The sequence below is a fragment of the Heterodontus francisci genome, chromosome 3 (genome assembly GCF_036365525.1).
Source record: "Heterodontus francisci isolate sHetFra1 chromosome 3, sHetFra1.hap1, whole genome shotgun sequence".
Lineage (NCBI taxonomy): Eukaryota > Metazoa > Chordata > Chondrichthyes > Heterodontiformes > Heterodontidae > Heterodontus > Heterodontus francisci.
Window position 1 is genome coordinate 162,146,606 of NC_090373.1, and position 25,809 is coordinate 162,172,414.

The 25,809-nt window shown below is 43.7% G+C and overlaps 1 protein-coding gene across 5 annotated transcripts in view; it reads right to left on the reverse strand.

Moving 5' to 3' along the window:
- ak9 (adenylate kinase 9) overlaps window positions 1–25,809 on the reverse strand; it is a 455,773-nt gene that overhangs the window by 157,240 nt on the left and 272,724 nt on the right. For all 5 annotated transcript variants that reach the window (XM_068027233.1, XM_068027231.1, XM_068027230.1 and 2 more), the window contains 2 exons: window positions 21,879–22,003; window positions 18,725–18,944 (listed from right to left, as the gene is read on the reverse strand). In XM_068027233.1, coding sequence (XP_067883334.1) covers window positions 18,725–18,944; window positions 21,879–22,003 — 345 coding nt within the window. The remainder of the gene's footprint in view (window positions 1–18,724; window positions 18,945–21,878; window positions 22,004–25,809) is intronic.

Here is a 25,809-nt window from a genome sequence, read left to right on the forward strand (position 1 = left end):
GGGAGGGGGAAAATTACCTGGACATTTTGTACCAGGAGGCGGTCACACCCCTTAGAATAGGGTCTTCTGATTTGGACAGTGGTCAGGGACAGGAGAGTCTGGCTGCAGCTGAGGCAGGTAAGGGGACCTAGAGGGCAGGAACGCAGGAGCCTCAGCCTTTGCAATTGTCCAACAGGTTTGAAGTTCTTTCAGCTTGTTTGTATGAGAGTAGGGGCTTCAGGGTGGATCAGCAACCTGACCATGGCACCATGGTACAGGAAGCGATTCAACTGGAGGGAGAAAAACGGAATGTAGTGGCAGTAGGGAACAGTATAGTTAGGGGGATTGACACTGTTCTCTGCAGCAAATAGTGAGAGTCCAAATGGCTATGTTGCCTGCCCAGTGCCAGGGTTTGGGACATCTACTCAGGGTTGAAGAGGAACTTACAGTGGGAGGGGGAGAATCCAGTCGTCGTGGTCCATGTAGGTACCAACGACATAGGCAGGACAGGGAAAGAGATTCTGCATAATAAATGGAAAATACTGCAGATGCTGGAAATCTGAAATAAAAACAAGAAATGCTGGAAATACTCAGCAGGTCTGGCAGCATCTGTGGAGTGGGAAGCAGAGTTAATGTTTCAGGTCAGGACAGTTCTCATGAAAGGTCACTAACCTGAAACATTAACTCTGCTTTCCCACTCCACAGATGGTGCCCGACCTGCTGAGTATTTCCAGCATTTCTTGTTTTTTACTTCATATAAGAGGTTCTGCATAGTTAGTATGAGGAACTGGGCGCCAAATTAAGAAGCAGAACCTCAAAGGTAAATCTCTGGATTATTACCTGAGCCACGTGCAACTTGGCATAGGGCAAATAAGATTAGAGAAATTAATGCGTGGATCAAAGACTGGTGTGGTAGAAGTGGGTTCTGGTTCGTGAGGCACTGGCACCAGTACTGGGGAATGTGGTGGCTGTACCGTTGGGACGGTATTCACCTGATCTTTGCTGGGGCCAGTGTTCTAATGAGCCGCCTAACTAGGGAAGTAGAGAGGGTTTTAAACTGAATAGTGACGGCAAGGGATCAAATTTGGGACAATATGGTAAATCAAGGAGTAGAGACAAAAGATAAAGGTATTAATATGAGCAATGATGAACAGACTGTGGCAGGAAGGGACAGAGCGTACAAATCTAAGAGCAAATCAACAGATAAGGCTAGAGATTAGAAAAATAATAAAAGGACACAACTAAAGACTCTGTATCTGAATGCACGTAGCATTCGAAACAAAACAGATGAACTGAGAGCACAAAATAGAAATAAATAAGTATGATCTGATAGCCATTACAGAGACATGGCAGCAGGATGACATAGATTGGGACCTGAATATTGACGGGTACGTGGCATTTAGGAAGGACAGGAAGCTAGGAAAAGGTGGTGGGGTAGCTCTGTTAATTAATGATGGTATTAGGTCATCACTCTCTATTGCGCTAAGTTCAGGATACAGAAGCAGTTTGGGTAGAGATGAGAAATCATAAAGGCAAGAAGTCACTTGTGGGAGTGGTGTACAGGACACTAACATTAACCACACTGTAGGACTGAGTATAAAGGAAGAAATAATGGCAGCTTGTCAGAACGGTACAGCAATAATTATGGGGGATTTTAACCTAGGTATAGACTGGAAAAATCAGATGGGCAGAGGTATCCTAGCTGAGGGGTACATAGAATGTTTTCCGGATAATTTCTTGGAACAATACGTTCTGGAGCCAACCGGAGAGCAGACTATACTAGACCTGGTAGTGTGCAACAGGATAGGATTAATTAATGACCTCATAGTTAAGGCACCCCTAGGTAGCAGCGATCATAATATTATTGAATTTTACATTCAGTTTGAGGGAGAGAAGAGTGGGTCCAAGACTAATATTTTAAACTTAAATAAGGGCAATTATGAGGGCATTAAAGCAGAGCTAGCTAAAGTGAACTGGCAAATCAGGTTAAGGGATAGGTCAATAGAGATGCAGTGGCAGACATTTAAGGGGATATTTCAGAATACACGAAATAGATACATTTCAACGAGAAAGAAAACTTCCAAGGGTGGGACCTGCCATGCGTGGTTAACTAAAACAGTTAGTTTAGTTTAGTTTAGAGATACAGCACTGAAACAGGCCCTTCGGCCCACCGAGTCTGTGCCGACCATCAACCACCCGTTTACACTAATCCTACATTCCTATCACATCCCCACCTATCCCTATATAGTTCCCTACCACCTACCTATACTAGGGGCAATTTCTAATGGCCAATTTACCTATCAACCTGCAAGTCTTTGGCATGTGGGAGGAAACCGGAGCACCCGGAGGAAACCCACGCAGACACAGGGAGAACTTGCAAACTCCACACAGGCAGTACCCGGAATTGAACCCGGGTCGCTGGAGCTGTGAGGCTGCGGTGCTAACCACTGCGCCACTGTGCCGCCCTAGTATCAAACTTAAAGAAAAAGCCTATAATTGCACAAAGATGGGAGGCAGGTCAGAAGATTGGACAGAATATAAAAAATAGCAATGAATGACTAAAATGTTGATAAGGAAGATAAAATTAGAGTACGAGAGAAAGCTAGCTGGAAATATAAAGACAGATAGGAAGAGTTTCTATAGATATTTAAAAAAGAAAAGAGTTAACAAAGTGAGTGTTGGTCCTATAGAAAGTGAGTCTGGGGAATTGATAATGGATAATAAGGAGATGGCAGATGAATTGAACAGATATTTTGCATCAGTCTTCACTATTGAGGATACAAGTAATATCCCAATATTAGCTGTAAGTCAGGAAATGGAAGGGAGGGAGGAACTCAAGAAAATAACAATCACCAGGGAAGAGGTACTTAACAAATTGTTGGAACTGTGAGCTAACAAGTCTCCGGGTCCTAATGGACTTCATCCTAGGGTGTTAAAAGAAGTGGCTAGTGAGATAGTTGATGCGTTAGTTTAAATTTTCCAAAATTCCTTAGATTCAGGGACAGTTCCATTAGATTGGAAAATAGTGAATGTAACTCCTTTATTCAAAAAGGGAGGGAAATAGAAAGCAGGAAACTAGAGGCCTGTTAGCTTAACATCTGTCTTAGGGAAAAGGTTAGAAGCTATTATTAAAGTCGGTATAGCAGGTCATTTAGAAAAATTCAAGGTAATCAGGCAGAGTCAACATGGTTTTGTGAAAGGGAAATCACGTTGAACCAATTTATTGGAGTTTTTTGAGGGAGTTACATGTGCTGTGGATAAAGGGGAACTGGTGAATGTATTGTACTTAGATTTCCACAAGGCATTTGATAAGGTGCCACATCAAAGGTTATTCCAGAAAATAAAAGCTCATGGTGTACAGGGTAACATATTGGCATGAATAGAAGATTGGCTAGCTAACAGGAAACAGAGTTGGCATAAAGGGGTCATTTTCTGGTTGGCAAGATGTAACGAGTGATTTGCCACAGGGATCTGTGCTGGGCCTCAACCTTTTACAATTTATATAAATTACTTAGATGAAGGGACCGAAGGCATGGTTGCTAAATTTGCTGATGACACAAAGATAGGTAGGAAAGCAACTTGTGAAGAGGACATAAGGAGGCGACAAAGGGATATCGACAGGTTAAGTGAGTGGGCAAAGACCTGGCAAATGGAGTATAATATGGGAAAGTGTGAAATTGTCCACTTTGGCAGGAAGAATAAAAAAGAAACATATTATCGAAATGGTGAGAGATTGCAGAGCTCTGAGATGCAGAGGGATCTGGGTGTCCTAGTGCATGAATTGCAAAAGATTAGTATGCAGGTACAGCACATAATTAGGAAAGCTAATAGAATGTTATCGTTTATCGCAAGGAAATTGAATACAAAAGTAGGGAGGTTATGCTTCAGCTATACAGGGCATTGGTGAGACGACATCTGGAGTACTGTGTACAGTAGTGGTCTTCTTATCTAAGGAAGGATGTGAATGTGTTGGAGGCAGTACAGAGAAGGTTTACTAGACTAATACCTGGAATGGGCGGGCTGTCTTATGAGGAAAGATTGGACAGGCTAAGCTTGTATCCGCTGGAATTTGGAAGAGTAAGAGGTGACTTGATTGAAACATACAAGATCCTGAGGAGTCTTGACAATGTGGATGTGTAAAGGATGTTTCCCCTTGTGAGAAAATCTAGAACTGGGGGTCACTGTTTAAAAATAAGGGGTTGCCCAATTAAGACAGATATGCAGAGAAATCTTTTCTCCCAGAGGGTCGTCAGTCTTTGGAACTCTCTTCCTCAAAAGGCGGTGGAAGCAGAGTCTTAAAATATTTTTACGGCAGAGGTAGATAAATTCTTGATAAACAAGGGGGTGGAAGGTTATTGGGGGTAAGTGGGAATGTGGAGTCAAGGTTATAATCGGGGAGGCAGTGGCGTAGTGGTAGATAAATTCTTGATAGACAAGGGGGTGGAAGGTTTTTGGGGGCAGGTGGAAATGTGGAGTAATCAGTTCAGCCATGAACTTATTGAATGGCGGAGCAGGCTCAAAGTGCAGAGTGGCCTACTCCAGTTCCTAATTCGTATGTTTGCATATTTGAGGGATGATTATTAATCAAGACACTGGGAAAATTCTGTGCTCTTCTTCAAATAGTACCAAGGGATTTTTCGTGTTCACCGATCAGGCAAACAGATCCCTGGTTTAATGTCTTATCTAAAAAAAAGGCCATTCTGACATTGCAATGTTCTTCACTACTGTACTAAATTATATATTCCAAGTCTTCGAGTGGGATTAAACCTGCAATCTTCCAGGTGCAGAGAGTTTTATACCATCTGAGCTCATATTGACACAAATATCCAGCTACAAGTACACTTTCTGTTTTTAATTCCATGTGCTTAACAGCATTTTGTAGCATGAGGATTGCCAATCCTCCAGGCATGTCCAGTAGTCTCTTGGAATTGGTCATGAATCTCCTGGGCACTGCTGCTAGCAGCCCAAGAGAATTACTCCCTTTAAAGTTCTTGCCACAGCAGGGACCCCCACTCAGTAACGTCACTGGTTGTTGTAACAGAAAAGTCACCAACTTGCCACCCTCTCCCACTCTCGCCGCAGTCAGCTAACCCCGGCTTAGTGTTGACCATAAACAGAACTGGCTGGTGGTAGGACAACCAGGAGTCTGGATGGTAGTGAGGGAAGAGACTGAGTAGGAAGAGGTATGGGGTTGGGCTAGAAGAGGGTGAACAGGGACCAAAAAGACAGGAGAAATGGGTCACCGGGGACTGGGAGCAGTAGGAGAACTGAGGTGGAGGGGGAGAGTGATAGCAGATTGTGAGTAAAGGCAGAGGGTATCAAAGGACTGGGAGATCTGGAGATGGAAGCTCAGGTGGAGAAGGACACTGAGAAAGGGGTCTCGGGATGGATGTTCAGAGGGAGACAGGAAGACAAAGATCGAGGCTCAAGGAGAGAGGCTGACTTAGTAATTGGAGTCTAGGAATGGGAACTCGAGGCAAGAGACGGCAACTGGGGCATAAGCATCAGGGAATGGGAACTCAGGTGGAGATAGACTTGAGGAAAGATGGACACAGGGATGAGAGCTCTCGGGAAAGGGAGATGAGCGTGGGCAGATGGACAGAGAGAAAGGAGAATTTGGGTTTCTGGACAGGGAGATGGAGCAATTCAACACTTTTTGAAGAACAGGGAGCAGTAGCTGCAGCAGCAATTGGGAGCAGCTAAAGCGTGGCTACCCAACCAGATCCGATGACAAGTGTCGGGTTCGGTTCGGTTCGGGTCAGGTCAGGTCTCTCTTCCAGGTCCAAAATTCGGGCTGGGGTTGGGCCGGGTTGGTCGTGGATAGTGCTGCCTTGCTCCGGAAAGTAATCTTCAAATGAACATTCGGGAAACGTGCAGTCTGCAGTAAAGTCTGGCTACCCAACCAAACATGTTTCGGGTTTGGGTCGGATCAGGTACTTAATAGAATTACAGGGCTCGGGCCCGGGTCGGGTTCGGGTTGGCTGTTGTTGGGTCGTCTGTTGTTGGGTCGGGCCTAGGTTGGGTTTTAATTTTATACCCGAGCCAGGCTTTAGGAGCAGCCCCATGAGAGGAGCAGCCAGCAAAGGACTGAATGAAGCCTGGGGTCTTTTACTGTGGTAAATAGTGAAATAATGCTATCGCAGCGATGAATGGGAAACAAGCTGACGAAGACTGAGGAATCTCACTTTACCATGAGGGAAGGAAGAAGGAAGACTTTTGAACTGAGGGTTATTGGAACATGGGCTGCTTCTCATGGCTATTGAGGCAGATACGAGAACATTATTTAAAAGGTAATATTGTCATGCTTATGCAAGGAACAGTTATGAACTAAAGTGAATTGGAGCAATTAGGAACTGTAGAAAAGAACTGATGACCTAAACTCCAAAAAATGGACACACTTTTACTGCAGACAAGATGGAGTAAGAGGTCAGGTGACCTCTCCTGTGCTGCAAATATACATAATGACTGTTGGAGACTAAACCCATCATTACGTCTGGACTAGTCCTGGAGAAGGCACAATAAAATGCTAAACAGATCAATCAATGCTAAATGGCTCATATTATCAAGAATTGGGTTCTCAGACAGGGAGACTCCAATTCAAAGCCAAGATAATAGGTGGGACAAAACACCAAGATAAGCCACATTCAAACCCCATGTGTAACAATGGCCACACGTTCAAAGACATTGTATAAACACATCAGGGGAGAGCATCTATGGTCACCTGACCAAAACCAAGCCTGATTTTTTAAAAATTGTAAAAAAGAGCTCACTGAAAAACAGAGACAGAAGGCCAGCCAGCCAGGAAGCTGAGAAATCCATTCCAGCCAAGAAGAAGACCCTGCTTGTAACATCTTTAAATCACACTGGCAGAGACTGCAAGGTGGCCTTGAAAAAACCTCCCCACCTGAGAAATTGTAACAGGTTTCTCACCACTGACTTTGACTGAGTCATAACCAGAGGAGTCTGCAATACTTCAGTGAACCAAAAAAGGAACACCAGGCCTGCACTGCTGTTAAAAAATTCCTCCCAGAAAAGGTTTCAGAGTGAACTCTTTTTATGACAATCGGACTTAAATGCATGATATCCTCTAATCTCTATCGCTTCTTGTGTGTCTGCATATGTGTGCATGTGTGAGTGGGTGAGGTTGTGAATATTTTCAGATTTTGTTTAATAAATAATTTATCTTTCCTTTAGTCCTATCAGAAAACCCGTTGTTTATCTGTTTATTTGACCACCAAAACACACAGGGACTAAAACAATATTTTTTAAAAAAACAGTCTACAATCAGTCTACGGAAGTCATCCACACCATCTCTCCGTCTGTAACAGATTGGGGTCTCATGAGCCAGGATTTTGAAACATTATGATTGAACAAGTGATTTGGAAACGGGAGGAAAATTGATCTCGAAAGTTGAAAAAAATTAAATAAGTAGGTTTTCTCATATCCTTCTCTCTATGGTGCTAGAACACTTAAAGATGTGACCTTCAACGCCAAAGCGTTTGTACAGCAGTAAGAATTGTCATTGGAAGCATTAAATTCATTAAATATTGAAGACTTAAAAGCTGCAGCTACCCAGGTGGAAGTAACTTTCAGGTAGAAAACAAGGAAACCCAAGATCCTTCAGAATCTAACTAGTCATTTTAAAATTGCCTAAGAATCAGAAGAAACTGGCATGGATCTAACAAAATAACCCTAGTTAAAATCCAAGTGGAAAAGGAATTTGCCCTGCAAAAATTGGAATTATTTTTAAAGGCAAAAAAGGAAAAGAGAGATGCAAATGCAGATGAATAGAGAGAGGCAGCGGAAAGGGAAATGCAAAAAGAAAGGTGAGACAGTTTGAGTTAGACAAGCTGAGACAGCAAGGTGGGGATGCCACAAGCAATTCAAATATTAACCCCAATTCAGAGCAAAGCTTTGATGTTATGAGACACACATGACTAGTGCCGAAATTTAATGAGGAAGAGGTTCAGTCATACTTTATCCCTCTTGAGAAAATTGCTATCAAGTTAAAATGGCCAAAAGAAGATTGGACTCCCCTTTTACAATGCAAGTTAGTGGAGAGCTTGTGAAGAAGTGCTAGGAAAAGACCTGCCCCAAATCTTTATTGATGGCTTTTAATCACTGGATACGATCTCTCAAGTTAAACCTCTCATATGAGAACTTGTGAGAGGTGATTCTGTTCAAAGAATTTTAAGATAGTATTCCCATTAACATAAAGATCCATATTGAGGAACAAAGGGTCACGAGAGAAGCTGCTGCAATGGCAGACGACTATGAGCTCACACATGAATCCTTTAATCAAGGAAAATCCTTCCATAATAATCCCCACAGGTCTGGGAAGGACAGAAAGTGGGATAGTGACAGAAAATGGGGTGCTGATGAAAGGGAAAATAAGACTGAGAATACCAGTCAGGAAAGAACTTATAGAGGGTTGGAATGTTTTCCACAGACCCGTGTGCTCTCACTGTAGTAAAGCAGGACATGTGAAAGCTGACTGCTGTAAGTTGAAGGGGAAGCCAGTGGGTTTGCCGGAGTTCACAAGGCCAGCCCAGGAAAAGGTACCTTAGCAGGTAGCATGACAGACAAGCCTGTGGCCCTAACCACAGTGATGGACCCCTTAAAGAATACTGCCAGAGGTGTGGCAGAAACAGGAAAAATTACTGAGGGTTACCAGGATTTTGTTTTAAATGTTAAAGTGTCCCCGTACCCCTCTAATGAGCAAGCAAGCCAACTGTCCTCCTCAGAGATACAGGGGCCACTCAATCCTTCCTGCTGGTTAAAGAAAGGCATGATCTTTCCACCAGACAGCTCGCTAAAGGCAAAGATTCTGGTGAAAAGCATTGAAGACGGGTACATGTTTATACCCCTATATCAGGTCCACTTGCAGTGTGACCTAGTCTCTGGACTAGCTACAGTAAGGATTGTTCTTAGTTTCCTTGTGGGTGGAATAGATTTGCTGCCAGGCAATGATTTGGCTGGGGGTAGGGTAGTAGCAGCCCCAGTAGTCTTAGACCAGCCAAATGAGGCCAAGGAGATGGAATAGATACAGGAGGAAGTCCCTAGAAAATTCCCTGACTGTGTAGTAACCAGGTCCATGGTGAGCCAAGTTCTGCCAGAGGGAGATCAGCCAGTAATTCAGCCAGATGACCCAGAGATCTGGCTGGCTGAAACATTTTTTGGAGATTTCGGTGAGGAGAAGGAAGTAAACAGTAAATCCTCATTAATTGAAGTCCAGCAGGCAGTCCCTGAATTAAAAAGAATAGCGCAGACCACCTGTTTTGAGACAGAGGCAGATAAAGTGCCCAAATGCTATTACTTTAAAAATGGGGTAGTAATGAAAAAAGAAGACCTACGTAGCAACCAGAGCGGTCCACCAAATTGTAGACCCCATAAATAGCAAAGGGAAATCTTGAGGATTGCCCATGAAATCCCAATGGATGGGCACGTGGGTATCCGAAAGACCCAGGTCCGGGTCAGCCAGCACTTTCATTGGCCTCATCTTCACAAAGATGTGGTTAAATTTTGTAACACCTGCCATACCTTCCAGTTGTTGAAAAACCACAGTCTGCAATCAAGCCTGCTCCACTAATACCCATCCCTGCTTTCGAAGAACCCTTCAGCAGAGTTCTGGTAGAGTGCCTGGGACCTTTACCCAATTTTAGGACAGGGTTCCAATGCCTACTAACAATCATCCGATTTCCAGAAGCCATACCCTTGAGAAACAAGCCAAAGTCATGGTCTAAGGGCTGGCCCAGTTTTTCACTTGATATGGACTGCCCAAAGAAATCCAAACAGATTAAGGATCTAATTTCATGTCCCAGGTATTCCAAGAAGTCACACATAGTCTCAGCATCGAACTAAAATCTTCAGCATATCACCCAAGGGGCTCGAGAAAGATATCACCAAACCTTGAACACTATGATCAGAGCCTATTGCTGTGAGTACCCTCCCCATTGGGATAAAGGGTTGCTTTTCTGCTATTCACCACCCAAGATTCACCAAATGAATCAACAGGATTCAGCCCATTTGAATTGATCTATGGACATGAGATAAGAGGCTCCCTTAAATTGTTCAAGGAAAAATTCCTAGATCAAAGGGAGGAAACCTCATTTTTAAATTACGTTTCAGCTTTTAGTGAGTGACTTTTTAAAGTCTGTGCAGTAACGAAAGAGCACCTTAAAGTCTCAGAGAAAAAACATGAAAAGGCAGGCAGACTAAAAGGCTGAAGCACGAGCATTTAACTCAGGGGACCTGGTCCTGGTACTATAACCATTACAAGGCGAATCCTTAAAAGCGAGATTTAGTAGCCTGTACAATGTGGGGAAAAAGGACAGTTAAGCAAATTACTTGGTAAATACCCCAGACTGGAGAAAGAAGCAAAGACTGTGAGTGTGGGCTGGATTTTACAAGCCCCCCGACGTCGGGGGTCGTGGTGGGAAGGCCCGGAAAATGCCTCCAGGAGAGGCCCACTATGAGCCTCGACGCCAGGAAGGACCTCCCCACCTCCCCCATATTACCAGCAGCGGCGAAGCCTCATGGCAGCCTCCCCACTGCTCGGTGTTGGGAGCAGGATTTAAATATGTTTTAAAAATGACGCTGACGCTGGAGCCCGCGCAGTGGCGCTGGACGCTGTTGCCGGGGAAGAAGCGCCCACCCCGTCCATGTCATGGGGGAGGCGGGGCGTTTTGGCCCGTCCATGTAAATGAGCCGCTGCCCTAAATATCGTGGTGGCTCCACAGAGTACATTTCACACGTGCGCCACCACCCCCCACCGTTTTTGAAGCTGGCCGCCAATCAAATTCAGCCTTGTATGTCAGGCAGTAAGAACAGTGGAAGATGGCAACAATAGTGAAGACGACCTAGGGGAAGGTGGTTGAGAGGTGAAAAGTTGAAGTCATCCACACCATCTTTCCCCTGTCCGTAACAATATAAGTATTTGAAAAGAATGAATATAAAAGGATTGAGTGGTGGGAGGAGTGGGGTTACAGGAAAGAGTACCAATACTAGGGCTGCATGACCTCCTCCTATTCTGTAATTTTACATTATCCTAGGAAACTCTGCTTTATTGAGTAAGAGTGATTTAGAAATGTTTATGCTGAACTGAGTTTAGGACAATGTGCCCTGTAGGAAATGGCCCCTGTGCAATCAGTTTAAATCAGTCTCTGCTGGTCATGTTTGACGTGGTCCAAACACTGATCGGCTCTGACTGAAGCTTCTGGTTCAGAATTGTTGCCATTAGAGAGAACCTGAGTTCAAACCAGAGTAGAAGGAGATGGGGAGAGAGATGGGGCTGTTAAAAGAGGAATTCTGGTTATAATTACAGGGTGATTGTCAGTGCTTATAGGATTCCTATTAGTTACAGGTACAATATTGGAGTGTTACACCTATTACTACCAGTTACAAATAGATTGTCAGTGAGTTATTGTATACTATTGCTTGTGAGAAGAATCTGAGTGTCACCAGTATTACTGTTAGTTATTGGTGCAATTTCAGTGAGCTATTATTATTTACTGATAGAATCAAAGTTGCTTCCACTTGTGGTTTCCACCCTGTGAATCCCTCACCCAACTTCAGTTTCCCCTCTTCTCTGCCCTGAATTTTCCTTCTTCGCCTGCTTATGGGTGGCCTCCTGGTTCTCAAACTTATCAAACAACAGCTGCTGGTGTAAAACCAAGAGAAAAGATACTCAACTACAAGGGACCTAACCAGTACAATTTAAATGCAATAACATTTGTAGATGTCACATGATCAGACACCATATGACCAACTCTCTAGGAATATCTACAACAACAGTTGGCAACCCTATGCGTCACAGATTGTAAATCTCATCCTGTACAGCAATTAAGTGCAGCAGCTGAAGTTAAACTTTTATCCGGCATAATTGAACAAACTGTTGATGCCTAAATGCTTCTGGTTGTGATATGGTGGATTCTCCATCAGGAAGGGTAGACACATCACAGAGCAGGGAAACTAGTTATACGATACTGAAATCTAGTATTTCAGTGGAAGAAATTTGCCCTATAGCATTCTTGCATGGCCTTGATTGATTTTTGACAGCTAACACTGACAGGCAGACACGACATAAAAAAGACAGGGAGAGAGATGAGGCCTGTTAAAAAGAACAAAGAACAAAGAACAAAGATAATTACAGCACAGGAACAGGCCCTTTGGCCCTCCAAGCCTGCGCCGATCCAGATCCTCTCTCTAAACATGTCGCCTATTTTCTAAGGTTCTGTATCTCTTTTCTTCCTGCCCATTCATGTATCTGTCTAGATACATCTTAAAAGACGCTATCGTGCCCGCGCCTACCACCTCCGCTGGCAACGCGTTCCAGGTGCCCACCATCCTCTGCGTAAAGAACTTTCCACGCATATCCCCCCTAAACATTTCCCCTTTCACTTTGAACTCGTGTCCTCTAGTAATTGAAACCCCCACTCTGGGAAAAAGCCTCTTGCTGTCCACCCTGTCTATACCTCTCATGATTTTGTACACCTCAATCAGGTCCCCCCTCAACCTCCGTCTTTCTAATGAAAATAATCCGAATCTACTCAACCTCTCTTCATAGCTAGCGCCCTCCATACCAGGCAACATCCTGGTGAACCTCCTCTGCACCCTCTCCAAAGCATCCACATCCTTTTGATAATGTGGCGACCAGAACTGTACGCAGTATTCCAAATGTGGCCGAACCAAAGTCCTATACAACTGTAACATGACCTGCCAACTCTTGTACTCAATGCCCCGTCCGATGAAGGAAAGCATGTCGTATGCCTTCTTGACCACTCTATTTACCTGCGTTGCCACCTTCAGGGAACAGTGGACCTGAACACCCAAATCTCTCTGGACATCAATTTTCCCCAGGACTTTTCCATTTACTGTATAGTTCACTCTTGAATTGGATCTTCCAAAATGCATCACCTCGCATTTGCCCTGATTGAACTCCATCTGCCATTTCTCTGCCCAACTCTCCAATCTATCTATATTCTGCCGTATTCTCTGACAGTCCCCTTCACTATCTGCTACTCCACCAATCTTAGTGTCGTCTGCAAACTTGCTAATCAGTCCACCTATACTTTCCTCCAAATCATTAATGTATATCACAAACAACAGTGGTCCCAGCACGGATCCCTGTGGAACACCACTGGTCACACGTCTCCAGTTTGAGAAACTCCCTTCCACTGCTACTCTCTGTCTCCTGTTGCCCAGCCAGTTCTTTATCCATCTCGCTAGTACACCTTGGACCCCAAGCGCCTTCACTTTCTCCATCAGCCTGCCATGGGGAACCTTATCAAACGCCTTACTGAAGTCCATGTATATGACATCGACAGCCCTTCCCTCATCAATCAACTTTGTCACTTCCTCAAAGAATTCTATTAAGTTGGTAAGACATGACCTTCCCTGCACAAAACCATGTTGCCTATCACTGATGAGCCCATTTTCTTCCAAATGGGAATGGATCCTATCCCTCAGTATCTTCTCCAGCAGCTTCCCTACCACTGACGTCAGGCTCACCGGTCTATAATTACCTGGATTATCCCTGCTACCCTTCTTAAACAAGGGGACAACATTAGCAATTCTCCAGTCCTCCGGGACCTCACCCGTGTTTAAGGATGCTGCAAAGATATCTGTTAAGGCCCCAGCTATTTCCTCTCTCGCTTCCCTCAGTAACCTGGGATAGATCCCATCCGGACCTGGGGACTTGTCCACCTTAATGCCCTTTAGAATACCCAACACTTCCTCCCTCCTTATGCCGACTTGACCTAGAGTAATCAAACATCTGTTCCTAACCTCAACATCCGTCATGTCCCTCTCCTCGGTGAATACCGATGCAAAGTACTCGTTTAGAATCTCACCCATTTTCTCTGAGTCCAAGCATAACATTCCTCCTTTGTCCTTTAGTGGGCCAATCCTTTCTCTAGTTACCCTCTTTCTCCTTATATATGAATAAAAGGCTTTGGGATTTTCCTTAACCCTGTTTGCTAAAGATATTTCATGACCCCTTTTAGCCCTCTTAATTCCTCGTTTCAGATTGGTCCTACATTCCCGATATTCTTTCAAAGCTTCGTCTTTCATCAGCCGCCTACACCTTATGTATGCTTCCTTTTTCCTCTTAGCTAGTCTCACAATTTCACCTGTCATCCATGGTTCCCTAATCTTGCCATTTCTATCCCTCATTTTCACAGGAACATGTCTCTCCTGCACGCTAATCAACCTCTCTTTAAAAGCCTCCCACATATCACATGTGGATTTACCTTCAAACAGCTGCTCCCAATCTACATTTCCCAGCTCCTGCCGAATTTTGGTATAGTTGGCCTTCCCCCAATTTAGCACTCTTCCTTTAGGACCACTCTCGTCTTTGTCCATGAGTATTTTAAAGCTTACGGAATTGTGATCACTATTCCCAAAGTAGTCCCCTACTGAAACTTCAACAACCTGGCCGGGCTCATTCCCCAACACCAGGTCCAGTATGGCCCCTTCCCGAGTTGGACTATTTACATACTGCTCTAGAAAACCCTCCTGGATGCTCCTTACAAATTCTGCTCCATCTGGACCTCTAACACTAAGCGAATCCCAGTCAATGTTGGGAAAATTAAAATCTCCTATCACCACCACCCTGTTGCTCCTACATCTTTCCATAATCTGTTTACATATTTGTACCTCTATCTCACGCTCGCTGTTGGGAGGCCTGTAGTACAGCCCCAACATTGTTACCGCACCCTTCCTATTTCTGAGTTCTGTCCATATTGCCTCACTGCTCGAGTCCTCCATAGTGCCCTCCTTCAGCACAGCTGTGATATCCTCTTTGACCAGTAATGCAACTCCTCCACCCCTTTTACCTCCCTCTCTATCCCGCCTGAAGCATCGATATCCTGGGATATTTAGTTGCCAATCATGCCCTTCCCTCAACCAAGTCTCAGTAATAGCAATAAAAAGGTTACAGTTACAGGGTGATTATCAATGGGTACTAGGATTACTATTAGTTACAGGTACAATATTGAGGTGTTACACCTATTACTACCAGTTACATATAGATTGTCAGTGAATTACTGTATACTGTTGCTTAAGAGAAAAATCTTAATGTCACCAGTATTACTCTTAGTTATTGGTGCAATTATCGTGAGTTACTATTAGTAACCTTCAAGCAGTCGAACTGCATTACAAACAGGCTGGCTGGCTGGCTGATCCCTCTCTCTATCTCTGGTGGGAGAGGAAAGCCACTTTGAGACCAGGGTTCAAAAACATACAGCTAACCAGCTGCACATTCCGCTGCACTACATCAATGCAAAACTGGATAGTTCAGATACCATGCCACCCAGTAGAAAAGTCGGCCCATGTGGGGGGGGGGGGGGGGCCGCAAAAGGAGCCCTGGGCAGCAGCTGCCCACATTATTCATGTGGGATCTCTTTCCCTTGACTGCTAAGGCTGCATTTTAAAAGCCCGCCACCAAAATAGGCGGCGGTAGGAAATGATGGTGGCCCATACACACGGGGCACACTTCATGGATAGCATGGCCGGGCCGGGCTGGCCGCCCTCCCCCCCCCAATGACGTGGAGGGGACGGGCGAGCCGTCCCAACAATGGTGTCTGGCGCCACTGTGCAGGCGCCGCCGCCATTTTTAAAAGGCTTAAGGCCCGAAATGACAGGTTGAATTTTTAAAGTCACAGTCCCTTAAACAAAATATTGAAAATAATTTAAAAACTCTTTCCATCCCCTCTCCCACCCCCTCTCAATGCCTTACATATAATGCCTTTCCCACTCACCCCCCCCAAAATACTTATCTTGACTACGTGACCTTCCCCCCAAAGTTTATGAACTCTAATCCTCAACCCCTTCCCATCATCCCCCCAACCAATCCAAAGTGTTTGACCCCACTCTCTCCCTCCCGGACTAAGAAAATCACATCCTCCCCCTTCCTTCAGGTGTCACGCCTTGTTTCCCCGAATGGGGATCCGAAGGTGGGGCATTGCCGGCTGCCGGAATAAAGATATCAACCTGCTGTCAGAATCACAGCGGCCGGCTAATGTTAATGAAAGGTAAGTACCCATCTGCATATTGTAATTCAGGGCCCGGCGGGGGTGGGTCACCACGAGGCCTTGCCACCGCTGCCGAGATTAGGACGGGCCTTGCCGGCGTCAGTGGCAGGCCTAATCCGTAGCGATCTTCATGCCCCCACCCATCCTGGCACCAGAGGCCATATAAGATGCAGCCCCTAGTTTTTTTCTGCATCCAGAGTTCTGCTCAATAGTCCCTCTGAACTGCATTGGGGTCCTATGTACATCATAGGAATCGGATTTGCAAAGATCAATGATGCTCCAGTCTGATTCAGGTGGGCAGAACAAAGAAAATTACAGCACAGGAACAGGCCCTTTGGCCCTCCAAGCCTGCGCCGATCCAGATCCTCTATCTAAACATGTCGCCTATTTTCTAAGGGTCTGTATCTCTTTGCTTCCTGCCCATTCATGTATCTGTCTAGATACATCTTAAAAGGCGCTATCGTGCCCGCGTCTACCACCTCCGCTGGCAACGCGTTCCAGGCACCCACCACCCTCTGCGTAAAGAACTTTCCACGCATATCCCCCCTAAACTTTTCCCCTCTCACTTTGAACTCGTGACCCCTAGTAATTGAATCCCCCACTCTGGGAAAAAGCTTCTTGCTATCAACCCTGTCTATACCTCTCATGATTTTGTACACCTCAATCAGGTCCCCCCTCAACCTCCATCTTTCTAATGAAAATAATCCTAATCTACTCAACCTCTCTTCATAGCTAGCGTCCTCCATACCAGGCAACATCCTGGTGAACCTCCTCTGCACTCTCTCCAAAGTATCTACATCCTTTTGGTAATGTGGCGACCAGAACTGCACGCAGTATTCCAAATGTGGCCAAACCAAAGTTCTTATACAATTGTAACATGACCTGCCAACCCTTATACTCAATACCCAGTCCGATGAAGGAAAGCATGCCGTATGCCTTCTTGACCACTCTATTGACCTGCGTTGCCACCTTCAGGGAACAATGGACCTGAACACCCAAATCTCTCTGTACATCAATTTTCCCCAGGACTTTTCCATTTATTGTATAGTTCACTCTTGAACTGGATCTTCCAAAATGCATCACCTCGCATTTGCCCTGATTGAACTCCATCTGCCATTTTTCTGCCCAACTCTCCAATCTATCCATATTCTGCTGTATTCTCTGACAGTCCCCTTCACTATCTGCTACTCCACCAATCTTAGTGTCGTCTGCAAACTTGCTAATCAGACCACCTATACTTTCCTCCAAATCATTTATGTATATCACAAACAACAGTGGGCCCAGCACGGATCCCTGTGGAACACCACTGGTCACACGTCTCCATTTTGAGAAACTCCCTTCCACTGCTACTCTCTGTCTCCTGTTGCCCAGCCAGTTCTTTATCCATCTAGCTAGTACACCCTGGACCCCATGCGACTTCACCTTCTCCATCAGCCTACCATGGGGAACCTTATCAAACGCCTTACTGAAGTCCATGTATATGACATCTACAGCCCTTCCCTCATCAATCAACTTTGTCACTTCCTCAAAGAATTCTATTAAGTTGGTAAGACTTGACCTTCCCTGCACAAAACCATGTTGCCTATCACTGATAAGCCCATTTTCTTCCAAATGGGAATAGATCCTATCCCTCAGTATCTTCTCCAGCAGCTTCCCTACCACTGACGCAGGCTCACTGGTCTATAATTACCTGGATTATCCCTGCTACCCTTCTTAAACAAGGGGACAACATTAGCAATTCTCCAGTCCTCCAGGACCTCACCCGTGTTTAAGGTTGCTGCAAAGATATCTGTTAAGGCCCCAGCTATTTCCTCTCTCGCTTCCCACAGCAACCTGGGATAGATCCCATCCGGACCTGGGGACTTGTCCACCTTAATGCCTTTTAGAATACCCAACACTTCCTCCCTCCTTATGCCGACTTGACCTAGAGTAATCAAACATCTGTCCCTAACCTCAACATCCGTCATGTCCCTCTCCTCGGTGAATACCGATGCAAAGTACTCGTTTAGAATCTCACCCATTTTCTCTGACTCCACGCATAACTTTCCTCCTTTGTCCTTGAGTGGGCCAATCCTTTCTCTAGTTACTGGGCAGACCAGTGGAAAGCATCAGTTAAAATGACCACAGAGCAGGAATAGGCCGATAAGTCGATCACCTTGATTTTAACTCTGCTCCCGCTCAATTTCCGCCAGGTGAAAAGAGTTAAATTTGCTCCACTGACTGTCCATACGATACACTAATATTTGCCAAGTGTACACTCTGAGGGAGCTAGAGTGAAGCATGTTCCCAAACCTAAAGAACAGGAAGGTACTTGTAGGAACTGAAACTGATAAATATTAATGAGCTGCAAAGGTGTGGGTTAATTCAGGTGGTAGCTATGTAGATACCTTCAATGAAGTTTCCCATGAGATGGACATTATGGAAGCTGCTCAATGAGCCTAAGTAATTTCTACTGGTCAGGTAATAACTGTGAAGAATAGATTCCACCATATGTTTAGATAGCCTGCATCTGGAGATGGCCTGATCCATAATTGAAAGGAACATAGGCCACAAGACACTCAAGATACTTGCTAAGATACAGAGTACAGCTTATTAGAAAAATATATAATTAAATTAAGCCAGTAAAGTTTGATTATTTACAATAAGTAATAAGTTACAGGTGGTCACTTTCTATAACAACAAGGTTTCATTAGCAAGTAATCTTTGATGCATACCCTTATTTTTTTCTTTAGTTCTTTTATTTTATTCTTGCGTCCCAGCTTTTGATTGTGTTTTTCTTTCCATTTTTCGAGTCGTGGAGGAAGGATCCAATCTACCACATTATTCTCATCAACCTTTATTAGGATGGCTGCATCTGGGAACAGGCCATTGTTTAATAGGTACTGAGCTTCATCTGCTGTAGATGGGAAACCGTCCAGTACAAACCCTTTGGATCTGGGAAATGCAATGGTCATCATTTGGCTTTCATAACACATGTCATCACAATGTTAGCTTGTTTATAATAAACTCTGCAGTGTTAAAGAGCTTCTTTATCAATTATAAAACTCATTTTCAAATGAGAAGTATCTTCCAGATATCATTGAAAGTGGCAGTTTTGCATTGATGCAAAATGATTTTGGATGCATAATGACACTAGCATAATTTAAGAGTCAGGTCTTTATTTGATTCTCAAGCACACTAAAGCCAGGAAAGATAGACTGCCACTGATCAAACTGTCTCACATCAGTTTGAGTTTACACCAGGTGCAGTATAGCTTCATCCAAATGCAAAGTCAAATTTAAAAGTAAGTTTGCAATTATTTTTTTATCAGTGGAAAGTTGATGTGCCTGCTGACATTAAGAATGGAGTTCTAAACGACAACAACAATAATTCTGAAACACTTCCTGAGACTTGCGCGTTGATAGGTAAATTGGCCATTGTAAAATTGCCCCTAGTGTAGGTAGATGGTAGGAGAATTGAGTGAAGGTGGGGATGGGACAGGGAAATGGTATTAATGTAGGATTAGTATAAATGGATGGTTGATGGTTGGCACTGACTTGGTGGGCCAAAGGGACTCTATGACTTTGCATCTGCCTTTACCAAGGAAGAAGATGCTGCCAAAGTCATGGTGAAAAAGGAGGTTGTTGAGATACTGGATGGCCTAAAAATTGATAAAGAGGAGATTTTAGAAAGGCTGGCTGCATTTAAAATCAATAAGTCACCAGGACCAGATGGGTTACATCCGAGAATGCTAAAAAAAAGTAAGGGTGGAAATTGTGGAGGTACTGGCTATAACAGGGTTGTCCAGCCTCTTCACGTGGGAGGCCACATTACAATTTTTGTCTTACATGGGGGCTGGTGACACAATTTTGGAATAATAAAGGCATTAAAAATCTATCTTGCAATTAATCAAAACAACAACAAATGTGCTTTTTTGTGAAGAAGCTTTAAATGAGAAGATTAATTTATTGACTTGCTTTCTCATCACTATTGTTATGACCAAAGCAGGAGGAGTACATTGTTTTCTAGTCCCACTTCTCCACAGGTCACAACATATGTTTTAAATTTTCCCACTTACTGATAGTCAATCATATATTCTATTTTTCCCAGAATAAAACACACTAACCAGGTTTCTTTAATGAACAAAAAAATTATCAGTTTATTATAGAACAAGTCTTAACTATTTATGAAGTAAATCATAAACACACAGATTGAAATTTTCAAGCCCCCTTTTTACCTTAGACACACACACACACACGTTAACTGGAAAAATAAAAGGGATTTTTAAAATTCAGAGCTCTGTTACAGACAAAAAAAACTTGCGCTGATTACTTGCTCATGTTTGAAGAAAACAGCAGATATGTTGAGATATGTTGTTCCAAAAGTGGCATAAAGTCTAGCCTCTGAGTACACATAGACAGGTCACTGGGGTCTTTTAGAACAGTTCTTTTCAGGTGGCATTGAGAACTAGTCTAGCAGGCTTTTCCTCAAAGATAGGAGATGAACTGACACAGTGGACTTCTCAGTGTCTTTTAGAGATGCTGGAAAGTGAGCTAGGTTGAGGTCTTCTCTCCTTCCTTGACACTTCTTCAGCAAACTTGACTTTATCTCACATGTTGGCCTTGACTGCAAGAGGATTTGAATACAGGGATAAAGCTGTTTTTCTGCAATTGTATAGAGCCTTGGTGAGACTGCACTTTGAGTCTTGTGCACAGTTTTGCTCTCCTTACCTAAGGAAGGGTATATGTGTCATAGAGGGAGTGCAACGAAGGGTCACCAGAATAATTCCTGAAATGGCAGGATTGTCCTATGAGGAGAGATTGAGGAGGCTGGGCCTGTGTTCTCTAGAGTTTAGAAGAATGAGAGGTGATCTCATTGAAACATACAGGACTCGACAGGGTAGATGCAGGAAAAATGTTTCCCCGGCTGGGTTGTCCAGAAACAGGAGATACAGTCTCAGAATAAGAAGTAGGCCATCTAGGACGGTGGTGAATCTTTGTAATTCTCTATCCCAGAGGGCAGTGGAGGCTGAGTCATTAAGAATGTTCAAGGCAGAGATCGATAGATTTCTAGATATTAAAGGCATCAAGGGATATGGGGATAGTATGGGAAAATTGCATTGAGGGAGAAGATCAGCTCGAGGGGCCAAATGGCCTACTCCTGCTCCTATTTCCGATGTCTATGTCTGATGTCCTACTTCCATTAAAACCCTGGGATGAAAACCATACAGTCCTGGGGATTTGTCACTTTAGGTAGCACTAGCCACTTGTAATACAGGGCTCACTGCTTGTGCTTGTAGCCAGTAAACTCTGTGGTTAGTGTTGGCGGCATGCAGCAATCGTGTGAAGCAGCAGCCAGCACAAATTTAATGTGCTGCTTGCAACACAATCAATAGGCATGTGTTAATCGTGTACCATGATCCCCACACCTGTTTTCGGGGGCGAGCTAATTTCTCCTCCACTGCATTTATCCTATTCCACAACTGTCAAACTTCGTACTTTTTAATATTCATCTCTCACTCTCTCTACCAGTTTCTTGGATTTAGTCTTCAAAACAAACTTCAGTGCTCTATTGTCAAAATTGCTCTGCAAACAACTTGAATGTCATTTATGGGCTGTTATATGATGTATCTGTACTCCACCGAGGAGACATAGTGTGATTTTATATATTTTTAAAATTCGGATATTGGATTTGGAATTACTATAATTAAGAAAACTGGAGTTGTTGCTTTAATATTGCTTCATGTGCTTTTGGTTGCCACTTGAAACCAAGGATTTAATCTAAATCATCAGTGTTATTATCAAGAATTTATACTTGACTTCCTGCAAAATTAATATGAAATTTACTCACACAAAGTAAGCTCTTGCATCTGAAATAAATTAAACTCACTTGAATGGTTCTTCATTCCACCACTTTGGAACAAGATTATCAAGCACTTCTGGTGGTAATGGTTCATCTTCAAGCAGATATGCTTTAATGGCCTCTTCTTCCATAGTAAACTCCACTTCTTCTTCCTGAGTAATAATACAAAAATTATGTGTATGGTAACCCTAACTAAATTAGATGTATTTATGGTCTAGTAAGCTAATGCTGAGCTTTATTCTGAATTCCTTAAAGAATATTAATTGGGCAGACAGATGCAATGGCAAGATGTTCAATATATGGGCGGCACAGTGGCGCAGTGGTTAGCACCGCAGCCTCAGAGCTCCAGGGACCGGGGTTCAATTCTGGGTACTGCCTGTGTGGAGTTTGCAAGTTCTCCCTGTGACCGCGTGGGTTTTCGCCGGGTACTCTGGTTTCCTCCCACCGCCAAAGACTTGCAGGTGATAGGTAAATTGGCAATTGCCCCTTGTGTAGGTAGTTGGTAGGGAATATGGGATTACTGTAGGGTTAGTATAAATGGGTGGTTCTTGGTCGGCACAGACTCGGTGGGCCAAAGGGCCTGTTTCAGGGCTGTATCTCTAAATAAATAAATATTACAGAGTGATAGAGTACAAGCTCACTACGAAATTTTCTAAAGACCAAAGCTTTGTCATATCTACCATTAGGTAAAAATGCAGACATCAGCCGAGTGGACATCAAATGCTTTTCTACACAGAGCAAGGGAAATCTGGAGGACAAGTCACAATCATATTCCTCTTGCCTCGGTTGACTGGTCAGAGACGACAAGCATCGGGTCTTCAAGTGATATTAAGCTAATCATACTATCAACTGATGCCTCTGTTGTCACCAGTGTTAAGATCCTACGAAGTGACCAAGTGTAGGCTGGTGCCCAGAACAAATTGGGGATGGGAGGCAGTAGCCAATGTAATTAAGTTAGACATATTTTTAGGACAAACTTTCAATAGGTGAGAACATAGCCATAAACAAACCATTAAGAAAGTATCAATTCCCTTCCGAACAGCGCTGTTGGTGTACCTGCACTCCAAGAACTGCAGCGGTTCAAGAAAGCAGCTCACCACCACCTTCTCAGGTGTAATTAGGGATGGGCAATAAATGCTGGCAAATTCAGCAATGCCCACATCCCCCGAACGAATAAAACAATATAGAATCATATAGTACAGGAGATCATTTGGCCCATCGTGCATATGCCAGCTCCCTGAAAGAGCTATCCAATTAGTTGTACTCCCCTGTTCTTTCCCCACAGCCATTCAAATTTTTCCTTTTTAGGTAGTGATACAATTTTCTTTTGAAAGTTATAATTGATTCTGCATCCATCATCCTTTCTGGCCAGACCTTTCAGGAATGAAATTAGGAAAAACTTCTACAAAGGGTGGTAGAAGATTGGAACTCTAACAATTGATCTGGCATCAATTGGCATTTGTAGATAGATTTTTGTTAATCAAAGGTATTACGGGATATGGGGCAAAGGAGTCAAAGATCAGTCATGAAGGTTCACTAGATTGGTTCCTGGGATGAGGGGATTGTCCAATGAGGAGAGATTGAGTAGACAAGGCCAATATTTCCTGGAATTTAGAAGATCTAATTGAAACATATAATATTCTTAATGGATTTGACAGGGCAGATGCTGAGAAAATGTTTCCCCTGTGTAGGGAATCGAGAATATGGGGGGTGGGGGGGGGGTGCTGTCACAGACACAGAATAAGGGGTTGGTCAATTAGGATTGAAATGAAGAGAAATTTCTTCATTCAAAGGGTTGTGAATCTTTGCACTTCTCTACCCCAGAGAGCTGTGGATGCTCAGTAGTTCAGTATATTCAAGACAGAGGTCAATAGGTTTCTGGGTACTAAGGGATTTAAGGAATATGGGGATAATATAGGAAGGTGGAGTTGAGGTAGAAGATCTGCCATGATCTTGTTGAATGGTGGAGCAGGCTCAAAAGGCCAAATGGCCTACTCCAGCTCCTATTACTTATGATCTCATTGAATGGTAGAACAGCTTCGAGGGGCTTAATGGCCCACTCCTGTTCCTATGTTTAATGCATTCCAGATCATAATAACTTGCTGTGTAAATAAATTTCTAATTTCCCCTCTGGTCATTTGTTGCCAATTATTTTAAATTTGTACCCTCTGGTCACTGACCCACAAGCCAACAGAAACAGTTGCTTCCCAATCGTACAGAATCACAGAATTGTTACAGTGCAGAAGGAGGCCATTCGGCCCATCATGTCTACACCGGCTCTCTGAAAGAGCAATTCATCTAGTGCCATTCCCCCGCCTTCTCCCCGTACCCCTGCACATTCTTCCTTTTCATATAACGGCCTAATTCCCTTTTAAATCCTTCAACTGAACCTGCCTCCACCACACTCTCAGGCAGCGCATTCCAGACCTTAACTACTCGCAGTGTGAAAAAGTTTTTCCTCATGTTGCTTTTGCTTCTCTTACCAATTACTTGAAATCTGTACACTCTCGTTCACGATCCTTTCACAAGTGGGAACAGATTCTCTCTATCTACTTTGTCCAGACACTTCAGAATTTTGAATACCTCCATCAAATCACCTCTCAACCTTCTCTTCTCCAAGGAAAACGGTCCCTAACTTCTCCAATCTATCTTCATAACTGAAGTTCCTCATCCCCGGAACCATTCTCGTGAATCTTTTCTGGACTCTCTCCAGTGCCCTCACATCTTTCCTAAAGTGTGGTGGCCAGAACTAGACGCAATACTCCAGCTGAGGCCGAACATATATAAGTTCAACATAACTTCCTTGTTCTTGTACTCTATGCCCCTATCAATAAAGCCCAGGATACTGTATGCTTTATTAACCTGCTCTCAACCTGTCCTGCCACCTTCAATGACTTATGCACATATGCATCCAGGTCTCTCTGCTCCTGAACCCCCTTTAGAATTGTAACCTTTATTTTATATTGTCTCTCCATGTTCTTCCTACCAAAATGAATCACTTCACATTTCTCTATATTGAACTTCAACTGCCACTTATCCACCCATTCCACCACCTTGTTTATATCCTTTTGGAGTTCTACGCTATCCTCCTCACAGTTCACAATGCTTCCAGGTTTCGTCTCATCTGCAAACTTTGAAATTATGCCCTGTAGCCCAAGATCTAGGTCATTAATACATAATCAGGAAAAGCAAGGGTCCCAACAATGACCCCTGGGGAACTCCACTACAAACCTTTCTCCAGCCCGAAAAACATCCATTAACCACTACTCTTTGTTTCCTGTCACTCAGCCAATTCTGTATCCATGTTGCTACCACCCCTTTTATTCCACGAGCTACAAGTGTGCTCACATGTCTGTTGTGTGGCACCGTATCAAACACCTTTTGAAAGTCCATGTACACCACATCAACAGCATTGCCCTCATCAACCCTCTCTGTTATCTCCTCAAAAAACTCCAGCAAGTTAGTTAAACATGATTTTCCCTCAAGAAATCCATGCTGGCTTTCCTTAATTAACCTATTAATTCTGTCCTGAATTATTTTTCCTAGAGGTTTCCCCACCACTAAAGTTAAACTGACTGGCTTGTAGTTGCAGAGATTATCTTTACATCTTTTTTCAACAGGGGTGTAACGTTTGCAATTCTCCAGTCCTCTGGCGCAACTCCCGAGTCTAAGGAAGACTGAAAAATTATGGCCAGTGCCTCCGCGATTTCCACCTGCACTTCCCTTAGTAGCTTTGGATGCATCTCATCCGGTCCTGGTGCTTTATCAACTTTAAATACAGACAGCCTATTCAATACAAACTCCTTATCAATTTTAAATTACTTCCTCTTTCACCATTGCCTGGGTTATATCTTCTTCCTTGCTAAAGACAGATACAAAGTGTTCATTTAATACCTCAGCTATATCCTCTGCCTCTATGCATAAATCCCCTTTATGGTCCCTAATCAGCCCAACTCCT